Source organism: Grammomys surdaster, unplaced genomic scaffold, assembly GCF_004785775.1.
Source record: "Grammomys surdaster isolate TR1022 unplaced genomic scaffold, NIH_TR_1.0 239, whole genome shotgun sequence".
In the NCBI taxonomy this organism is placed as follows: Eukaryota; Metazoa; Chordata; class Mammalia; order Rodentia; family Muridae; genus Grammomys; species Grammomys surdaster.
In genome coordinates this window covers 5,579,028-5,595,317 of record NW_021604684.1, presented here as the reverse complement: position 1 = coordinate 5,595,317, position 16,290 = coordinate 5,579,028, and the positions used below count along the sequence as shown (strand labels likewise).

General features: G+C 43.7%; 1 protein-coding gene across 1 annotated transcript in view; it reads left to right on the top strand.

Annotated features, from left to right (window-relative positions):
- The first annotated feature begins 166 nt into the window (after positions 1 to 166).
- The window catches only part of LOC114626707 (O-acyltransferase like protein), a 48,400-nt gene continuing 32,276 nt past the window's right edge, over positions 167 to 16,290 (top strand). Inside the window, exons 1-3 of the mRNA XM_028774190.1 lie at positions 167 to 314; positions 11,528 to 11,667; positions 14,336 to 14,414. Of these exons, the coding sequence (XP_028630023.1) occupies positions 167 to 314; positions 11,528 to 11,667; positions 14,336 to 14,414 (367 nt within the window). The remainder of the gene's footprint in view (positions 315 to 11,527; positions 11,668 to 14,335; positions 14,415 to 16,290) is intronic.

The window sequence follows — 16,290 nt, the reverse complement described above, 5'->3', positions numbered from 1 at the left end:
ATGGTTTATCTGTCCGCTTTGCAGGTGGCTGAGGAGATGCGGTTTGTCTCTTTGCTTGTTAAGGGGTGAGAGGCGTCTCATTTACCCCAACACATTATAGACAACAGCTTCATAAATATTAGGCTCTTTGTCTACGAAGGGAAGGCTGACCCTGACAGCTTGAGAAATGGGGGCCTTCACTTTGCTAGCTTGCCTGCACGCTCTGTTCCTTTTTGTTTCTCCTGCAAGAAACATTTCTTTCAAGTGCATACAAGATACTGATGAATTCCTTTCTGATCTGAATTCACTGAAGCCCAAAGAATACGCTCTGAGAAGTAAGTAGGTTTCTCTGTTCCACTGGGTAGCTGAGCACAGAGCCGTCTGCAGTATTTGCTAGAAGCATGCTAGACTAACCCATGAGAATTTGCAAGGACACCAAGCAGGAAACAGATGAGAAAGCTGTGATGGGGGCGGGTCATCACAGCAGAAGGCTGTAAAGCTAGTCTAGAAGTGCCATTGTAATGAAAGAATTGCTCCTGCATACTGTACCCTTTAATGAAATCAATAGCGTTTTTTACTTTGCAAGACATGTCTGGGGTTATTCCTCTTTTGAGACATTTGATCTGCTTTTGGTAGTAAGTTGCTTTCTTATTTAGGGTACCCAGCGCACAGAGCGTATCTGCTCTTATGCTGATAGTAGACGCTAAGGTATGCACTGGAAAAATGCATGAGCTCAGGCAAGCAGTGAGACCTCTTTGTGTGTGTGCTTTGTCTGGACTTGAGATAGTTGCAATTTGATTTTTGTGTGTTTCTCAAATCTATATGCATACCTTTCTGCCAGAGCACGGACTGAAGCCAAATTAGTTTTCAACAGGGTACCTCTCTTGGAATGGGATTCATTGTTGTTGCTAATGGAAATCACGAACAAGAAAAATGTGAAGACTCTTTTAAAAGCCAGTTAGGTTAACATAGCCGTTTCCATTTAGAAATGCATGGCCACTTCTGTATTTAAAACCATCTATATTATAATAGAGAATAAAAATAGAACACTCGGATAATTCAAAATACCATAACATTTGAAGCAAATCTTGTTCTACACTGGGTCAGATATCCCAGGATTTGATGAAATGGTGACAAAATATAAATGCAGGTAATTCAATAGATTAGTTAAGTCCTGTTTTGGGATTGATTGTGTTTCATAACAATACTTGGTAATAATGATAGGGGATGTTGCAACCAAGTCAGGCAAGGAGCCAAGAGACTCCAGAAGGCCTGACAGCAGGCACAACTTTCTGGTATAGAGACAGCAGCACATAGCCATCAACAGTCACAGACACACGAACACTGTTGGCCCCGTTTCTCTACCCATGCGTTACTCATGTTCTGTCTAGAGGTACCTGGAAATTTAAAATCTTTGTTTTTCTTTTCATGAAAGTAGAAATTTCTCAGGCTTAGGAGACAAATCTGTTATAAGGTGTTTTACCTTGTAGGCAGGTAGACCTAAGCTTAACCCCCAGCACCCACACAAGAAAGCTGGGTGTGGTTGTCCACCGTGGTAATCCCCATGTTAGAGAAACAGAGACAGGTAGATTCTTGAGGTTTGCTGGACTGCCAGTATACCCTGATCAGTGAGTCCCAGGCCAGTGAGGGAGCTGGATGGCTCTTAAGGGACAACACAAAGACTTTTGGTCTTCATATTTATGCTCACACAGACACCTGCATACACAAGAACATCCCTACCCCCACACATACACAAAATTCTCCCAAATAAATGGTTCAAAAAGGAACTGACTACCTCTGTGAATGGATGGATGACTGTCCGTTTACTGTAGCAGACAAATATCTCTCTGTTGTTGCTGTGACTTGGCACAGTTGCTTTGACATTCGTCTGAGACTTTTGAGCACAGAATGGGCTATTGTCCTTGGTGTTCATTAGGATTTTCCTGATGGACCTACAGAGGGACAATAAGAAGAATGAAGAGTGAGTACTTGGGCGTAAGAAGTACTTGGGCACCTTTAGAAACTTGAATAGGAATTGTCCCTTTTGGGCTCTTCAAATCCCCTCTGTGGGAGGGGAGAGACAGTGCTGTCTACTTTGTGAAAGAGGAAATAAAGTCATAGAGATGTAAAAGGTTTTATGAAATAAGTTGGAGGAATAAGGTTTGAGCCTATCTCACCTGATCTCAAAACCCCTTCCCTCTCTCTGTCCACATATACATATCCCTAAATACACAAATACAACCTTCTCTGTCTGCATGATGTTATTTGTGTGTATGTTCTGAGGGCTGACCATTTGGCATTGGATAGCCATTGGTGTGCTTTTCCCTGGGGAAGAGCATTTCTTCTGCCTGCAATACTTCCTAGTTGCTTATAGTTCTTTGTGTAGGGTTAAGACGGCTTTAGCCTGTTGATGAGATCATCCTTGCTTATCTCACTCCTTGTTTGCCCTGTTGGTGGGAATTCATGGGCATAGCTTCTGCCATCACCAGGAGATGCAATCTCATAGCAAACTCCCTGATCCCCTAGCTCTTACAATCTCCCTGCACCATTTCCACGGCGATCCCAGAGCCTTAGGTTTGGAAATCATATTGTAGATGAATCTGTTGCTTCCAGGCTCCACAACTCTGCATTTTGATGGTCTTTTTTTTTTTTTAAAAAAAAATCTCCCTTTATTACAAAGAGAAGTTCCTTGATGAAGGATGAAAATGATACAGCTTTAAACACAAATATTTAGAATGTATTATGTTGGTTTAGTAAAGAGGTGGTTGTAGGTTTTCTTCCGAGATCCATGACTTCACTAGCAGTGAGTGGTTGGCTAGGTTTCCAGGACTAGGTATGATTTCCCTTCTTTTGAGCAGGTCTTAAATCCAATTAGAGAGCTGTTGGTTACTGCCAAGGTATACATCTCATCACTACCCCTGAGGGTTATCCTGCCATGATGGTTGATGTTGTGGTTCTTGGGTATCGTAGCTGGGTAGGAGTGATGGTTACCTTTCTCCTTTGGAAGCTTGTATGGCATCTTCTGGTACCATGAAGGCTAGTACTCTGGGAGAAGGCTCTCGAATCACCAAATCTTTACCTTTGATCATTGCCTAAAATAAGCAACCACAAAAGAAACAAGAAAGAGGGCTCAGTGATTCGGATGACTCAGGTTACTGTCTGCTCTGCCAGAGATCCTGAGTTCAATTTCCAGGAACCATATCGTGGCTCACAACTATCTATAACGGGATCCAATGCTCTCTCTTCTGGCATGTAGGTGTACATGCAGCTAGAGCACTCATACAAATAAAATAGATCTTTTTAAAAAGGAAAGAAACAGCTGGGCAGTGGTGGCGCACGTCTTTAATCCCAGCACTTGGGAGGTAGAGGCAGGTGGATTTCTGAGTTCGAGAGTTTGAGGCTAGCCTGGTAGCCTGGTCTACAGAGTGAGTTCCAGGACAGCCAGGGCTACACAGAGAAACCCTGTCTCAAAAAAACAAACCAAAAAAAAAGGAAAGAAACAAGAAAAGACCACATCAAAATGCTACCACAGGAAAGGATGAGAGGTACATCTCTCAATACAGATCTAGCCAGAGAAATAGCATCCAGAGGAGATAGACCACCAAAGTTCTACATTTGGATCAATTACGCAAATTAAAGTTGTCTGCTGCTAAAAGCATGTAGTCCAAGTGTTAAGACAGGCATGCAGGACTGGAGGGAAGGCGCAACACCAATAATCTAAGGTATGCAAAATGAAGGTGTCCACATCTAGTCCTCCAGGGTGACTAGGCAGTGATGGAGAGGGTGGGATATGAACTGGTTGTGGTTATTTGTTTCAAGCAGCGTGATGGGGACACAGGTGTCTTGGTTATTCTTTGTGCCTTTATTGCATAATTACATTTTAAAACACCTTCTCCAATCCAATGCCCAGAGATGGGGATGGGCATAGGCTGTGTGCCACTGGATGACATACCAGGGCCTGAGGGGATACTGTGTTAGTATGGTGGCAATCCCTGCTGTGCTACCACACCTGCCTTCCACCTCCACAGTTGGTCGGTCAGGGACATCATACTGGGAGGCAGAGTCAGCACTTTAGAAAGGACTTTAGCAGCTGTTACAAGTCAGAACTTGCTTATTGTTTCATTGACTGGACTGAAAGAATTGATGGAGCCATTGTTAAGAATACAAATTAAACTTAATGTGCTGTCTATAGCCAACACATTTTCAACCTCAAAACAAACAAACAAACAAGAATGAGAAATACTCTAGTGATCAATCTGTTACTGGATGCAGCACTTAAGTTGTTCAAGTCACAATCAGACACATGACATCTTGTTTCAACTTCATATTCATGTTACTTATTAAGGCAAATGAAGCAGCCACTGAGATTTGTATGGTGATTATAGCTGTATAAAGCCATATGAGGTGGATATAATAGACTCATACACAGATATTCATATTGGGATTATACTTGTTGTTGTGATGTACCTGACCATGGAAGCAGAAGGCAGGTGTGGTAGCATGGCAGCAATTGCCACCATACTAACACAGTCTAAGCAAATAGCTTTCCAAGCATAGGTAAGAATAGGCTGGGTGTATGGCCCAGTGGTAGAGCACTTGCCTAGCCTTGTCAGGCTGCTAAAAAGAAAAGAAAAAAAAAAGAAGAAGAACATGCCCTTTAATCCATCCTTTCCACTCAAAGTCTCTCTAAAAAGCAGAAACCATATGGTGTGGCTACAAGAGATACAAGAAATTTGTTGAAGGTTCTCTCTGAGAACCAATTCAGACAATGTTCTGAATTTGACCTAAGGAGTATCATAGATTTCATTTCCACTTGTAATCTGTGGGTGTTATAGAATGAATTGTGTTTCTCCAAATTCCTATATTGAAATCCTACCCCCAAGCATTTGGTAGTGGGGGGGGGGTCTCTGCAGAGACAATTAAGCTGAAACAAAATAAATAGAGTCCTAGTCCAATGGCAGGTTAGGACACAGGCATGCTGGGAGGAAAGACTGTGAAGTTCTGTGGTGTGTATCTGGGCCCATCTGAACCAAGAACAGCCTCAGAAGAACCTGGCTCTGCCCATACTGCCATTCTTGATGTTACAATCTGCAGAGCTTTGGGGAAAAGTATACCTGGTGGTGAAGGTGCTGTGTGGCACTTGTTGGGGAGGGTACCATGTGGCATCTTTTTATGGCAGCTCTTGCAAACTAATTATGTGCCACGTGTCCTTTGTATCAGCATACACTATAATATCCCTGCTTGGAAGGTGTAGGTTGAATTGTGTCTTCACAAAAATATGTCTATAGTCCAGGGAGATAGCCGAGGAAAGCACTTTTCTTGCAAGCACCTTGTTTAATAGACCGTGCTTATAACTCCAGGGCCGGGAAGACCAGGAGAGAGATCCCTGGCTGCAGTTTATTCTCCGGCAAGTCCAGTCTATTTGTTGAGTTCCAGATTAATGAGAGACCTCGTCTTAAGCAAGGTGGACAGTGCCTGAGGAATGATACCCGAGGTTGCATGTCCCCTGCCCCCCCCCCATGTAGATTCATTCACACACACATGTGCACCTGAACACACATGAACATGCATGCATACGCAAAAAACATACCCTTGCTTATACCTTGACCTTTAGTTCTCATGAGTGTGACAATATGCACAACTTAGCATCTATGCTGTTATCAGCAGTCAAATAATGTGACAGTTAAACAGTAATACTAGGTTAGAGTGGATCCTGATACAAGGATCGTTGTCCTTAAAAGAGGAGATCTGGATGCAAACACACACACAGGGAAGAACATTACATAATGAACAGTGCGGGTGCTGGCACGGAGCTAGCAGAGGCCTGGAAAGCAGACTCCCCAGAGCCTCTGGTAAGAACTGACCCTGCTCCTGCTTCAGACTTCTAGTCTCCAGGATCAGAGAACGGATTTCTAAGCTTCAAGCTCCTCTGGGTGTGAAGACTGTCAAGACAGCCATAGAACATGAAGACAGAAACTAATGCAGACTGCTTTGACCTCCCAGACACTCTGCAGAATTAAATTCTGCTGGTTTATCACCTGGAGTGGAAAACCAGAAGCCTGTATATCTCTGGCGAGGGACACGGGGCCTAAGCTATAGCTGTATGCTTTCAATCATTTCTCAAAGCCCACACCGGCCCCTTTCTGATGCTGTCCACAGCTGAGGCCACACCCCAGACTCCATTTGATTCTCTAGACAGAGTGGGGGCTGGGCAGTTGACAGTCAGGAGCTCCCAAGCAGTCTGCAGTGCTTCTTATGTCTGGCATCTGATTGCTCCTAGCATCCTCACACAGCCCAAACAGCACTTTTCCTCTAAAAAATTTCTTAACCCTGCACGTCCCTGATCCCTGCCATAAGTCTCTTAGCTTACACTCTGACAGGACACCCAGTTTCCCATTTTGATTGTACAGTCTCTTCGGCTCTCTCCTTTATGTCCTGCAGCCATTGTTTTATCTTGTCTGTGTGCCTCAACTCTTTCCTAGACACCAAGGCCCGTAGGGAACCCTGTTAAGAGGAGGCAGTTCAGAGTGGACTCTCCACAGGGCAGCACCAACCTGAGCTAGGATCTTTTGGGAGGAAGCCTATTGTAGTCTACCATCAGGTATGGGTGTTTTTGTGGTATTGTTTGAGTGTGTGTGTGTGTGCATGCTTGGGATTAAAGCTAGGGCCTTTTGTGTGCTAGATGCTAGGCAAGGGCTTTACCAACCAAGATATGCTACCACCCAAAATATCTGATTTTTCAGTGTCTGGATAATGCCCATTTTCCCAGGTGTTTCGCCTGGCAGTTTGTCTGGAAGGTTTTTTTTTTTTTTTTTTTTTTTTTGCTCAGGACCAACACCTCCACAGAAATGAAGAAAAATCTCCTATTAAAGAGAGGGCAATAAAGTGGATCCCATAGAAAGTTCCAGGTTCTATGACTATCAAACATTGATTCTGGACCGAGGCAGGAGGATCTTGAGTTTCTTAGGCAAATTAGCAAAATCTTGTTAAAAATAGCTGGACCGCAGGCAGAGTGCTTCTCTAACTTGTACCAGGCACTGGCCTTGATCCCAGAGCTGTGGGAAAACAAGATCAGAAACTGCGTTTTAATACACACATGCCATCACTGTCACAGGAGAAGGAAGCATCTGCCAGCCAGTACAGCGTACAGAAACATGTTGCTTAATCACTGGGACACGAAAACAGAAAAAGTGTGGAGACTCGCAGTCCTAGGTGCTTAGTCCCATCCCATCCCTCTCTCTCTAGGATGCTCCATTGCTATCTGGACTATGCCTATGGCCTAGTTAGTGTCCTTGGGTTCTTGATGGAAACTCATTAGGGTGGTGTTGAGAAAAGGGTAGTTTGATCCAGTTGAGCCCAGGATCAGAAGGGAAATCAATGCAATGTGTAGGCCCAAGCAGCTCAGCTGGAAAACCACCAAGGTGATCAGGAGAGGAAAGGAGAAAGTAAAGGGTACTGAAGAATTGGGGGCTCCTGGGTATGGCCTCTGAAAGCCCCACCCCAAGGGCACAGAGCTCAACAGTGTTGTCCATCCTGGTGCTTTCCCTGACAACCTTACACTTCAGGGTGCAGAGCTTTCGAGGTCCTGTGATGGGAAACATAATTTGAAAATCACTCTAGCTGGGCAGTGGTGATGAACGCCTTTAATCCCAGCACTTGGGAGGCAGAGGCAGGCAGATTTCTGAGTTCAAGGCCAGCCTAGTCTACAGAGTGAGTTCCTGGACAGCCAGGGCTAAACCCTGTCTTGAAAAACAAAACAGAACAAAACAAAACAAAACAAAACAAAACACTCTAGTCTATTAGTAACAAACACAAACACATGGAGTATTTTGTGATGCAGGGAAAAACCTGAGAATAATTTTTCGGAGCTAGATGTGGGCATTTGGACTAACCCTACCAAAGTTTAATTTAATTCAGCCAACATCTACAAAGTTCCTTTTCTGGGATGTACACTGACTAAGGCAGAGCACAGCCTGACGTTCATGGGAGACAGACAGGACACAGTGATACATCATTCAGTATGACACTCTGCATTGCTTCCTGGGAGAGATGGTCCTCAGCCCAGACTTGCACATGACTCAGCTCCTGCCAGGAGATTGGGAGGAGGGACAGCCCAGCCTGGGAAGCCAACAAGTTTTAGCCTGGTGCATCTTTAGAATGAAGCAGAGGGAATGCTCTGGCTACGACTGGGGCGTGAGACCAGAAGGCAAGTCAGTGCATGCAGACCCGACGAAGCCCTGCTCAGGAGTCCAGCAGAGATTAGAGTGGCCAGAGAAATCAAGTGTTGTGAATTAGTATTGAAAGTGTTGTGAATTAGTATTGAAAGTGTTGTGAATTAGTATTGCCTGACAAATAGTCTCGTCCAAGCCTGTATCTCAGAGGGAAGAATGCTTGCCTAAACTGCAGGAAGGCCTGGGCTGCAGCCCTGGCACTGAATAAGTTGTGTGTGTGTGTGTGTGTGTGTGTGTGTGTGTGTGTGTGTGTGTGTATACCTGTGATTCCAGCACTTGAGAGGTAGAGGCAGGAGAATTAGAATTTAAGTCATTCTCAGCTACACAGCTAGTTGGAGGTCAGTCTGGGAATCTATTGAAACCTTGTTTTGTTTAAAGGGGAAAAAGTGAGGAAGGAAAGAAGGAAGGAAGGAAGGAAGGAAGGAAGGAAGGAAGGAAGGAAGGAAGGAAGGGAGAAGGAAAAAGGAAAGGAAGGAGGGAGGGAAGTAGAGAGGGAAGGAAGGAGGGAGGGAGTAAGTAAGTCAAGCTGTATCTAAGAAACTGTTGTCAGTATGGTGAGAAGCCCTTGCATATTGTATGCTGTGCTTGAAGTCCTGTGTGTGTGTCCATGTGTGTGTATGTGTGTGTATGTATGTATGTATGTATGTATGTATGTATGTATGTGTATCTGTGTGCATATCTGTGTGTGTATGCAGTGTGTGTATGAGTGTGTATGCAGTGTGTGCATGTGTGTGTATGCATGTGTGTATCTGTGTGCATATCTATGAGTGTATGCAGTGTGTGCATGTGTGTAGTGTATGTGCTCATGCATATCCAGACATTTGATTGTCCACTCAGGAGGATAATCTTCCTTCATCCTCAAAATGAAGTCAAAAGCTGTAACGGCCCGTTCTGCTGCTCCGGTCCGAGGGTCAGGGCCTAGCAAGAGAGAGAGTGGGGATGGAGACTCGAAGAATGGAGACAGAGTCTGATCTGGAGATGAGACAGAGTCTGCTCTGTTCTCTCCTCAAGTCTCTCCTTTTATATCTCTCCTCAAGTCTCGCCTTGAGTCTCTCAAGTGCTGGGATTAAAGGCATGTGCCACCACTGCCTGGCCTTGATTGAAAGGAAATCATGGGTATATCAAGATAATTATCAGAGTGTGCTCAGCTGTTGTAGGCTGTTGAAAACAAGTCTCTTGTCAGGGTATATGGCTCAAGATGGCTGCTTTCTGCTCAGAGTCGGCTCCCAACAAAAAGCTGCTTGCAAAATTGAAAGGCACTGTCTGAAAGAACACTGTTTTACTCTCAATATGGAGTAACTCAGAACGGGGCATAGACTGATCTCAACAGGCAGATACCTCACAGTGCAGAGCTAAGAAAGGAGACGTATCCAATGTGGCCACATTGGGAAGAGGAACAAAGAGGTCCAGTGGCCTGCTCTCCCCTCCCCCAACATTTTCAGGGTCCTGATATGAAGTTTAGGTTTAAGTAGAAGGTAAAATGGTACACATGTCTGAGGGTCTTGGTCAAAATGGTCCTGTTTATCAGCATTGTCTCTCTGTAGTGTCTCCTGCAAGGTGGGCTAACAAACTGTCATCAATGCTTCATCTCTTTCCAGGAGCAAGCACCCCTTCTGGCTCCAGCCTTTTCTGTCTTCCAGAATGAGATTCCTGGGAAAGGTCTAATTTCTTGAGGTTCATTGTCTCAGTAGTCTGACAGCTGAAGGGGGGAACAAGTCACAAGAGTCTCTTTAATAATTTAGAGATAGGATCACATGTCAGAAGAATATATATTATATAATATATAATATATAATACCATATATTATATAATAATATGTAATTATTAATAATTATATAATAGATAATGATATATAATAATAACTAATAAAGTAAATTATATATAATATATATAAATAATTTTATGCTTATGCATGTTTTGCCTGCATGTCTGTGTACTACATACATGGATTGCAAGAAGAGGCCAGAAGAGGACTTCAACTGGAGTTACAGACAGTTGCAAGCTGCCATGTGGGTGCAGGGAATCGAACCTGGGTCCTCTGGAAGAGAAGCCAGTGCTCTTTACCAAGGAGCCAGCTCTCCAGCTCCACAAATGTCTCTTTGCTGTACTTCCATTCCTTCAAAGATAGTTAGAATCTTTTTTCTTTACAGTCCTTAAAATCCTGAAGGAACAGGTCCGCTTGGGGCTTGGCTTTACACGTCTCTCACTGTACTCAACAGACAAAGGGAAGAAGCGTGCGCAGGCTACAGCACAGAGAATGACAGGCTCAGTAAATTCCTGTGCTACATGAACTGAATCACGGGAGTCAGTGGGCTGGCAAGGAATTCAAAATAAGCAAATAAGCATGATCAAATCGAAGGAGAGAATATTGTAATACAGAGCATGCATTCACATGTATGTGAAAAGCCAAGAACTGTTAAGATATTAAAGATAGGGCTGGAGAGATGGCTCAACGGTTAAGAGCACTGACTGCTCTTCCAGAGGTCCGGAGTTCAATTCCCAGCACCCACATGGGAATCCATGTGGATCCATAACGGGATCCAGTGCCCTCCAATGCCCTCTTCTGGTGTGTCTGAAGACAGCAACAATGTACTTGTGTATATAAAATAAATAACTCTATATAAAGAGATAGTAAAGACAGTAAAAATATTGCAGTTGATATCAAAACACAATACATAGAGTAAATATTAAGATGGATAAAGATGAAGAAAATTTGGCAGGCTAGCTCAAATCCTAGTCCTCTCAAAATAGATCAGGAAAGGGTGAATGGCTGGAAAGTAAAGAGAGGAAAGGAAGAACACAGAGACGGGGGATTAAAATGCTACACTGGGATGATAACAGGACCCAGAAACAGAACTAAATATAGCAAAGGAAAGAAAAGAATGTTTGGGCAAATAGTAGTCATGGTTTCTCCGGGAGGGAAGAGGAAAGAGGCTCAGGAAACGCCAAACCTGACAGGTAAATGAAATCTATGCCGGTGTGCCTGGACAGAGCTGAAATTAAGAACATCAAGAACAATAAGGAGGACCTAGCTATGGCTCAGTGGTTAAGAACGCTTGTAGCCCTTTCAAAGGACCAGAATTCCATTTCTGGCACCTATGCCAGGCAGCTCACAACTGCCCATATCTCCAGCTTCAGGGGGACCCAAAGCCTTCCTCTGGCTTCTACAGAAACCCACACACATAGTTAGAGGCACAAGCCCCCGTGCTAAGCTTTTTACATTTGCTTTGGGGATTCAAATGCACATCCTCATAATTCATTTGTAAGTAGCATAGCCTAGGGAAACTAATTCTTCAAACCTCTGCTTTGGCATTCAGTGTACGACTCTGTGGGAAAGCTCGGAAGCAACATTCTTAATGGCAACGTGGACAGGCTGGGGTCCTACAGCGAGTGCCTTTCCACCCAGAGCCCCAGGGGGAGTTTCCGGGGGCAGTACTGCAAGCTTCATATCCTGCAGGTGAGTGGAGGGAACTCAGTGTGTTTGTGCTCAAAGGACGAGGTTGTAAGAGACACATCATAGTACTCCATCAACTGTATTCCCTAACTGAAACCACAAAAAGAAACTGTTAAGAGCTCTCACAGGAAGCAATCGACAACTAGATTTTAGTTTACTCTTCTGCTTCTTTCTGAGACAAGGTCTCACTATATAGGAGATGACGGCTTGGAGCTTGCAGTGAAGCCCTAACTTTAAACTGTGAGCAGTTGATCCTCTAGGCCAGTGGTTCTCAACCTTCCTAGTGCTATGACCCTTTAATCTAGTTCCTCATGCTGTGGTGATCCCAAAGCATAAAATTATTTTTGTTGCTTCTTCATAACTCTAATTTTGCCACTGTTATGAATTATAATGTAAATATCTGACATGCAGGCTATCTGATATCTGACCCCCTATGAAAGGGCTGTTCAATCCTCTCAAAGGGGTCGTGAAGGGAGAGCTCTAGATTCTCCCTTCCAGTTGTTGGGGTTTTAGGTGCACACCACCATGCCCAGCTAAAACTTGATTTTAAATAGTTGGTGGGAGCGTGCTCGGTCTCTCTGGAATGAATGACATCCTAAGAGGCACTTGTTACAGACCATGTAAGCTGTTCAGATAATCCTCCCTCCACACTGTATGGAAAGACCTCCTGGTAGACCTTCAAGTGGGGGATCCAAGGTCAACGGTGGGCAGCAATTTGAACAACAATCTTCTATACATGTTCTTGGGGATCATTGCCCATCTCAGTCCACTCTGTTGGGATGGGGGCGGAATCTGCTGTATTTGGGCTTTCCGATCTCTCACCATCCCCTGCCAATAAGTTCCAACTTCAATTCCTTTCTACTTAGTTATTACTTGGAGGAACGTGGATCAAACCAAGGCAGTCTGAACCCAGTTGCTAAGCACCAGCCCCTGACTGCATCAATTTCTGGAGCAGTGTCTGGAGTCTGGGATCTAGTTATCCATTGCTCTGGCCCCAGAAACAGAGCTCTGTATATGAATTTGTGGCTATCCAAGCAGATGAGCTACAGTTCATGGATACTTAATAATACAGCTGACTATATCATTTTAGGGCTCATTCAATCTTATCAAAAGAATATAATATTTTTATTGTTTTTTGAGAATTTCATATAATCATATACTCATACACTATATTTTGATATTCATCACCCCCACCACCTCCCTAACTATTCTCAGATTCACCTCCCATCCCCATTCTCACCCAACATGGTGTCCTTAATTAAAGGAATGTTTTTAATAGCCCACTGATTGGAGTTGACTTGATTTAATCCTTTACGGTTCAGATAGAAGCATAGACATCACTCAACCTCTCATTAAATGCAAAATAGGTTTTACATGTGTCACACATGACTGAAATAAAATTACATTGCTGTCTAGTTAGAAACCATGATCTGAAGTGACAGGAAACAGGATCTCTCTGTTCCCAGTGCTCAAAGACCCTTACAGTGGTGAGCCATGGAGGCAGGGATGTTGTCCCCGAGCCTCTGGTCAGGATGACTGTGTAAGGGTCATTTTCAGATGAATGATTTTGATTCAGAGCAGAAGTTCAGTCCTACGCCATCATGTCCATTGTGTAGTAGGAAGAACTGGCTCAGAAATTTGTATTTATGATCTGGCTTATCTTTATTAAGAAGGGCATTCTAGTTATTGATTTTTTAAAAAATAAAATCTCTTATTTTATATATGTGAATCGTGACTCAGAAATTGCATGTTGATAACTCTTTAAATGATTTTAGGGGAGGCAGTTTTTATGACCTTTCACCTGGAGGCGGAAGGAATGCGCTGTGGAACTCCTTAATTCATTGGGTGAATCTGATACTCCGAATTTGCCTGGAAGGTCCTGGAAGGCAAGACTGTGTCTTGAGAAGTCAGAAACCTTTTGTCTTTCACAGATTCCCTTATGCCGCTCTCCCCAACTGCCTGCTGTACGCTAGGACAGTGACAGGCTTCCTTAGAAATAATCATGCCTGTGGTAGCTCATGACTGTAATCCTGGGACTGGGGAGACAGAGGCAGGAGGATTAGGAAACTTTCTTGAATTACATGAAACCCTGCCTCAGAAAGCAAAAGAAGTGACTGTTTTAGAAGTGTGAAGACCCCTGGGTAGATTCCCCAGCACCCATGTAAAGACTAGGTGGGGTCTATAACCCCAGCTTCTGGATGGTATGTCTGCATGTGTGTGGTAGCTGTTTCAGAGACAGGCAGGTCCCATAATGTCACTGGCCAGCTGCTCTAGCTGAAATCAATGAGCTTCAGGGTACCTGAGCTAAAAAAAAAAAAAAAAAGGTGAAGAATGTTGGGAGAAGGCTCTGTGTGGCTATCTGGTCTACACAGATACGCACAAATAAACAGAAACACACATGAGTAAATATACACACACATGAATAATTATACACACTCAAGAATAAATACATGCTCAGACACAAATAAATACACAGACACACACACCACACATATACACACAAATAAATACACACACATGAATACACACACAAGAATAAATACACATATAGAAACACACACCATGCACACATACACATAAATGCACATGCACATGAATAAATGCATGAGTAAGCATGCATATATACTGCAAACATTGACCTTAAAGGGTGCTGTGGCGTTGTGTTTCCCAGGATGGAACAGACTATAGTGTGGGTGTGTGTGTTCCTGATTCTTGTGCTGAAGAGGACGTGACCATGATGTCTCAGCTGGGTAAGTAAAAAACAAAAACAAAAAACAAAAACAGTCAAACTGTGTCAGCATCAGGTTGGAAAATTCCAACTGCCTAGAGTCAACAAAGTGGCGCCTTCAGGACCACCAGGACCTCCAGGACTTCCAGGACCTTAGGGACTGTACCAACTCTTCATCTTGGTTTATTAGCTTAACTGAGAATAACGTTGGGAACAGAGATGGTGGGACCATAGGGAAGAAGACAGGAAGGGAAGAGAAAGACAATAACCAGGAAGTAATTGCTGCATCTTGATGTAATAAAGATGTAAAGTTGAATAGTCTACCCACAGCTGCCTCATTAGGCCTGGAGACAGGAGTGGGCGGTGTCCACTTTCCATACGGTAAGTTTGCTGCTCTGCCTGTGTGTCTGGTAACTGTTGGGTCGGGAAGGCCGTTTGGAACTTGGACTGTGTGAGGCTGATCGGTTGTAGTGGATTAGCACTGAGAGCCCTGCATTTGGTGCTGGCTGTCACTTCCCAGTTGTGTGATCCCCGAGCAAGTCATTTAATCTCCCCTGAGTTTCAGTCTCCTGTCTCTGCTGCAAAGGACTACTGACAGGCTTTGAAGTTCAGGGCCGCCCACTTTCTACTGCCTTAGAGTCACGCTTGACCTTCGGCATGCAGAGGGATGCATTTTAGCCCATGGAAACTGGTTTGATCTTCTATAAGTATTTTAAAAATTTCTAAGCAAGAGCTTTAAAGCCTAAGATTTGTTTTTTTATCTCTTGTGATTAATATTAATTCTAGTCATCTAAAAAAGAACTAACAGCTAGTGACTGAGTGTTCTCCTTCAAAGCTCTTCTTGATAACTTTAAATTGTCCTCTAAGTTTATAATGACACTCAGAGCTTTGGGTACATTATCTGTCTAACCTAGCATTATATGTGGTGTTGAAAGACAGACAAACGTAAACCAAACCAAAAAAACACAAACAAACAAGCACAAGGTATGTTGGCATATGCCTGCAACCCGAGCACCCCAGAAGAAAGGGCAGGAGCGTCAGGAGCCAGAGATCAGCCTGGGCTATACAGCAAGTTGGGGATAACCTAAGCTACATAGTAAAACATTTTTGGATCAAAAACAACAACATCAAAAAAGACTGGTGACCTATATCATAGGCCTAGCACTTTCTCAGCATCTGTGAAACTCTGGCTGAAGTCAAATTTTTTTTTTTTATAAGTAAGTGATGGATATTATAAAAACAAAAACAGATGTGCGTCTACTTGCAATTAGCATTTCAAATCAGTAACTAAGACGCCAAGTTTAACAAGTTGTCTTGCTTAAAAGATTGATCAGTTACTATTTTTCTAGCTAACACTAAGCCAGGGCTGACCAAATGGAGTGAAATGTTGGCTATCATTGCTGGTGATAAAAAGATACTTGGAGATATCTATTTTTAGAGACACAGGAAGGAAGGTGCTTTCTGGGAAACCAGAAGAGCAGGCCAGGCTAGGTTGAGTGGAGCTGATTTGGGACACTGCTGGGGGGAATCAGTACTGAACGACACAGTCTTTCTCCAGCTTTAACACAGAGGCAGGGGTTGAGATCAGAGCATCTTTGCCCAGGGGAACATTTCCCCATCTGGAAAGGATTTGCCAGCTATTTCTTGAAGCTTTTTGATGGAGTTGCTAATATTTCTTCTCCAGATGTGGGGCAAACAGCTCAGTAATGCCAGGTGGCTGCTGTTGGCACAGGTGTTGCTCATTGGAGCAAGACAGCAGGACAAGCCACTGCAGGATGATCAAAGCAGTGATGAGAGAAAGAGAGAGAGAGAGAGGGAGAGAGACAGAGAGAGAGAGAGAGAGAGAGACAGAGAGAGAGAGACAGAGAGAGAGAGACAGAGAGAGAGAGACAGAGAGA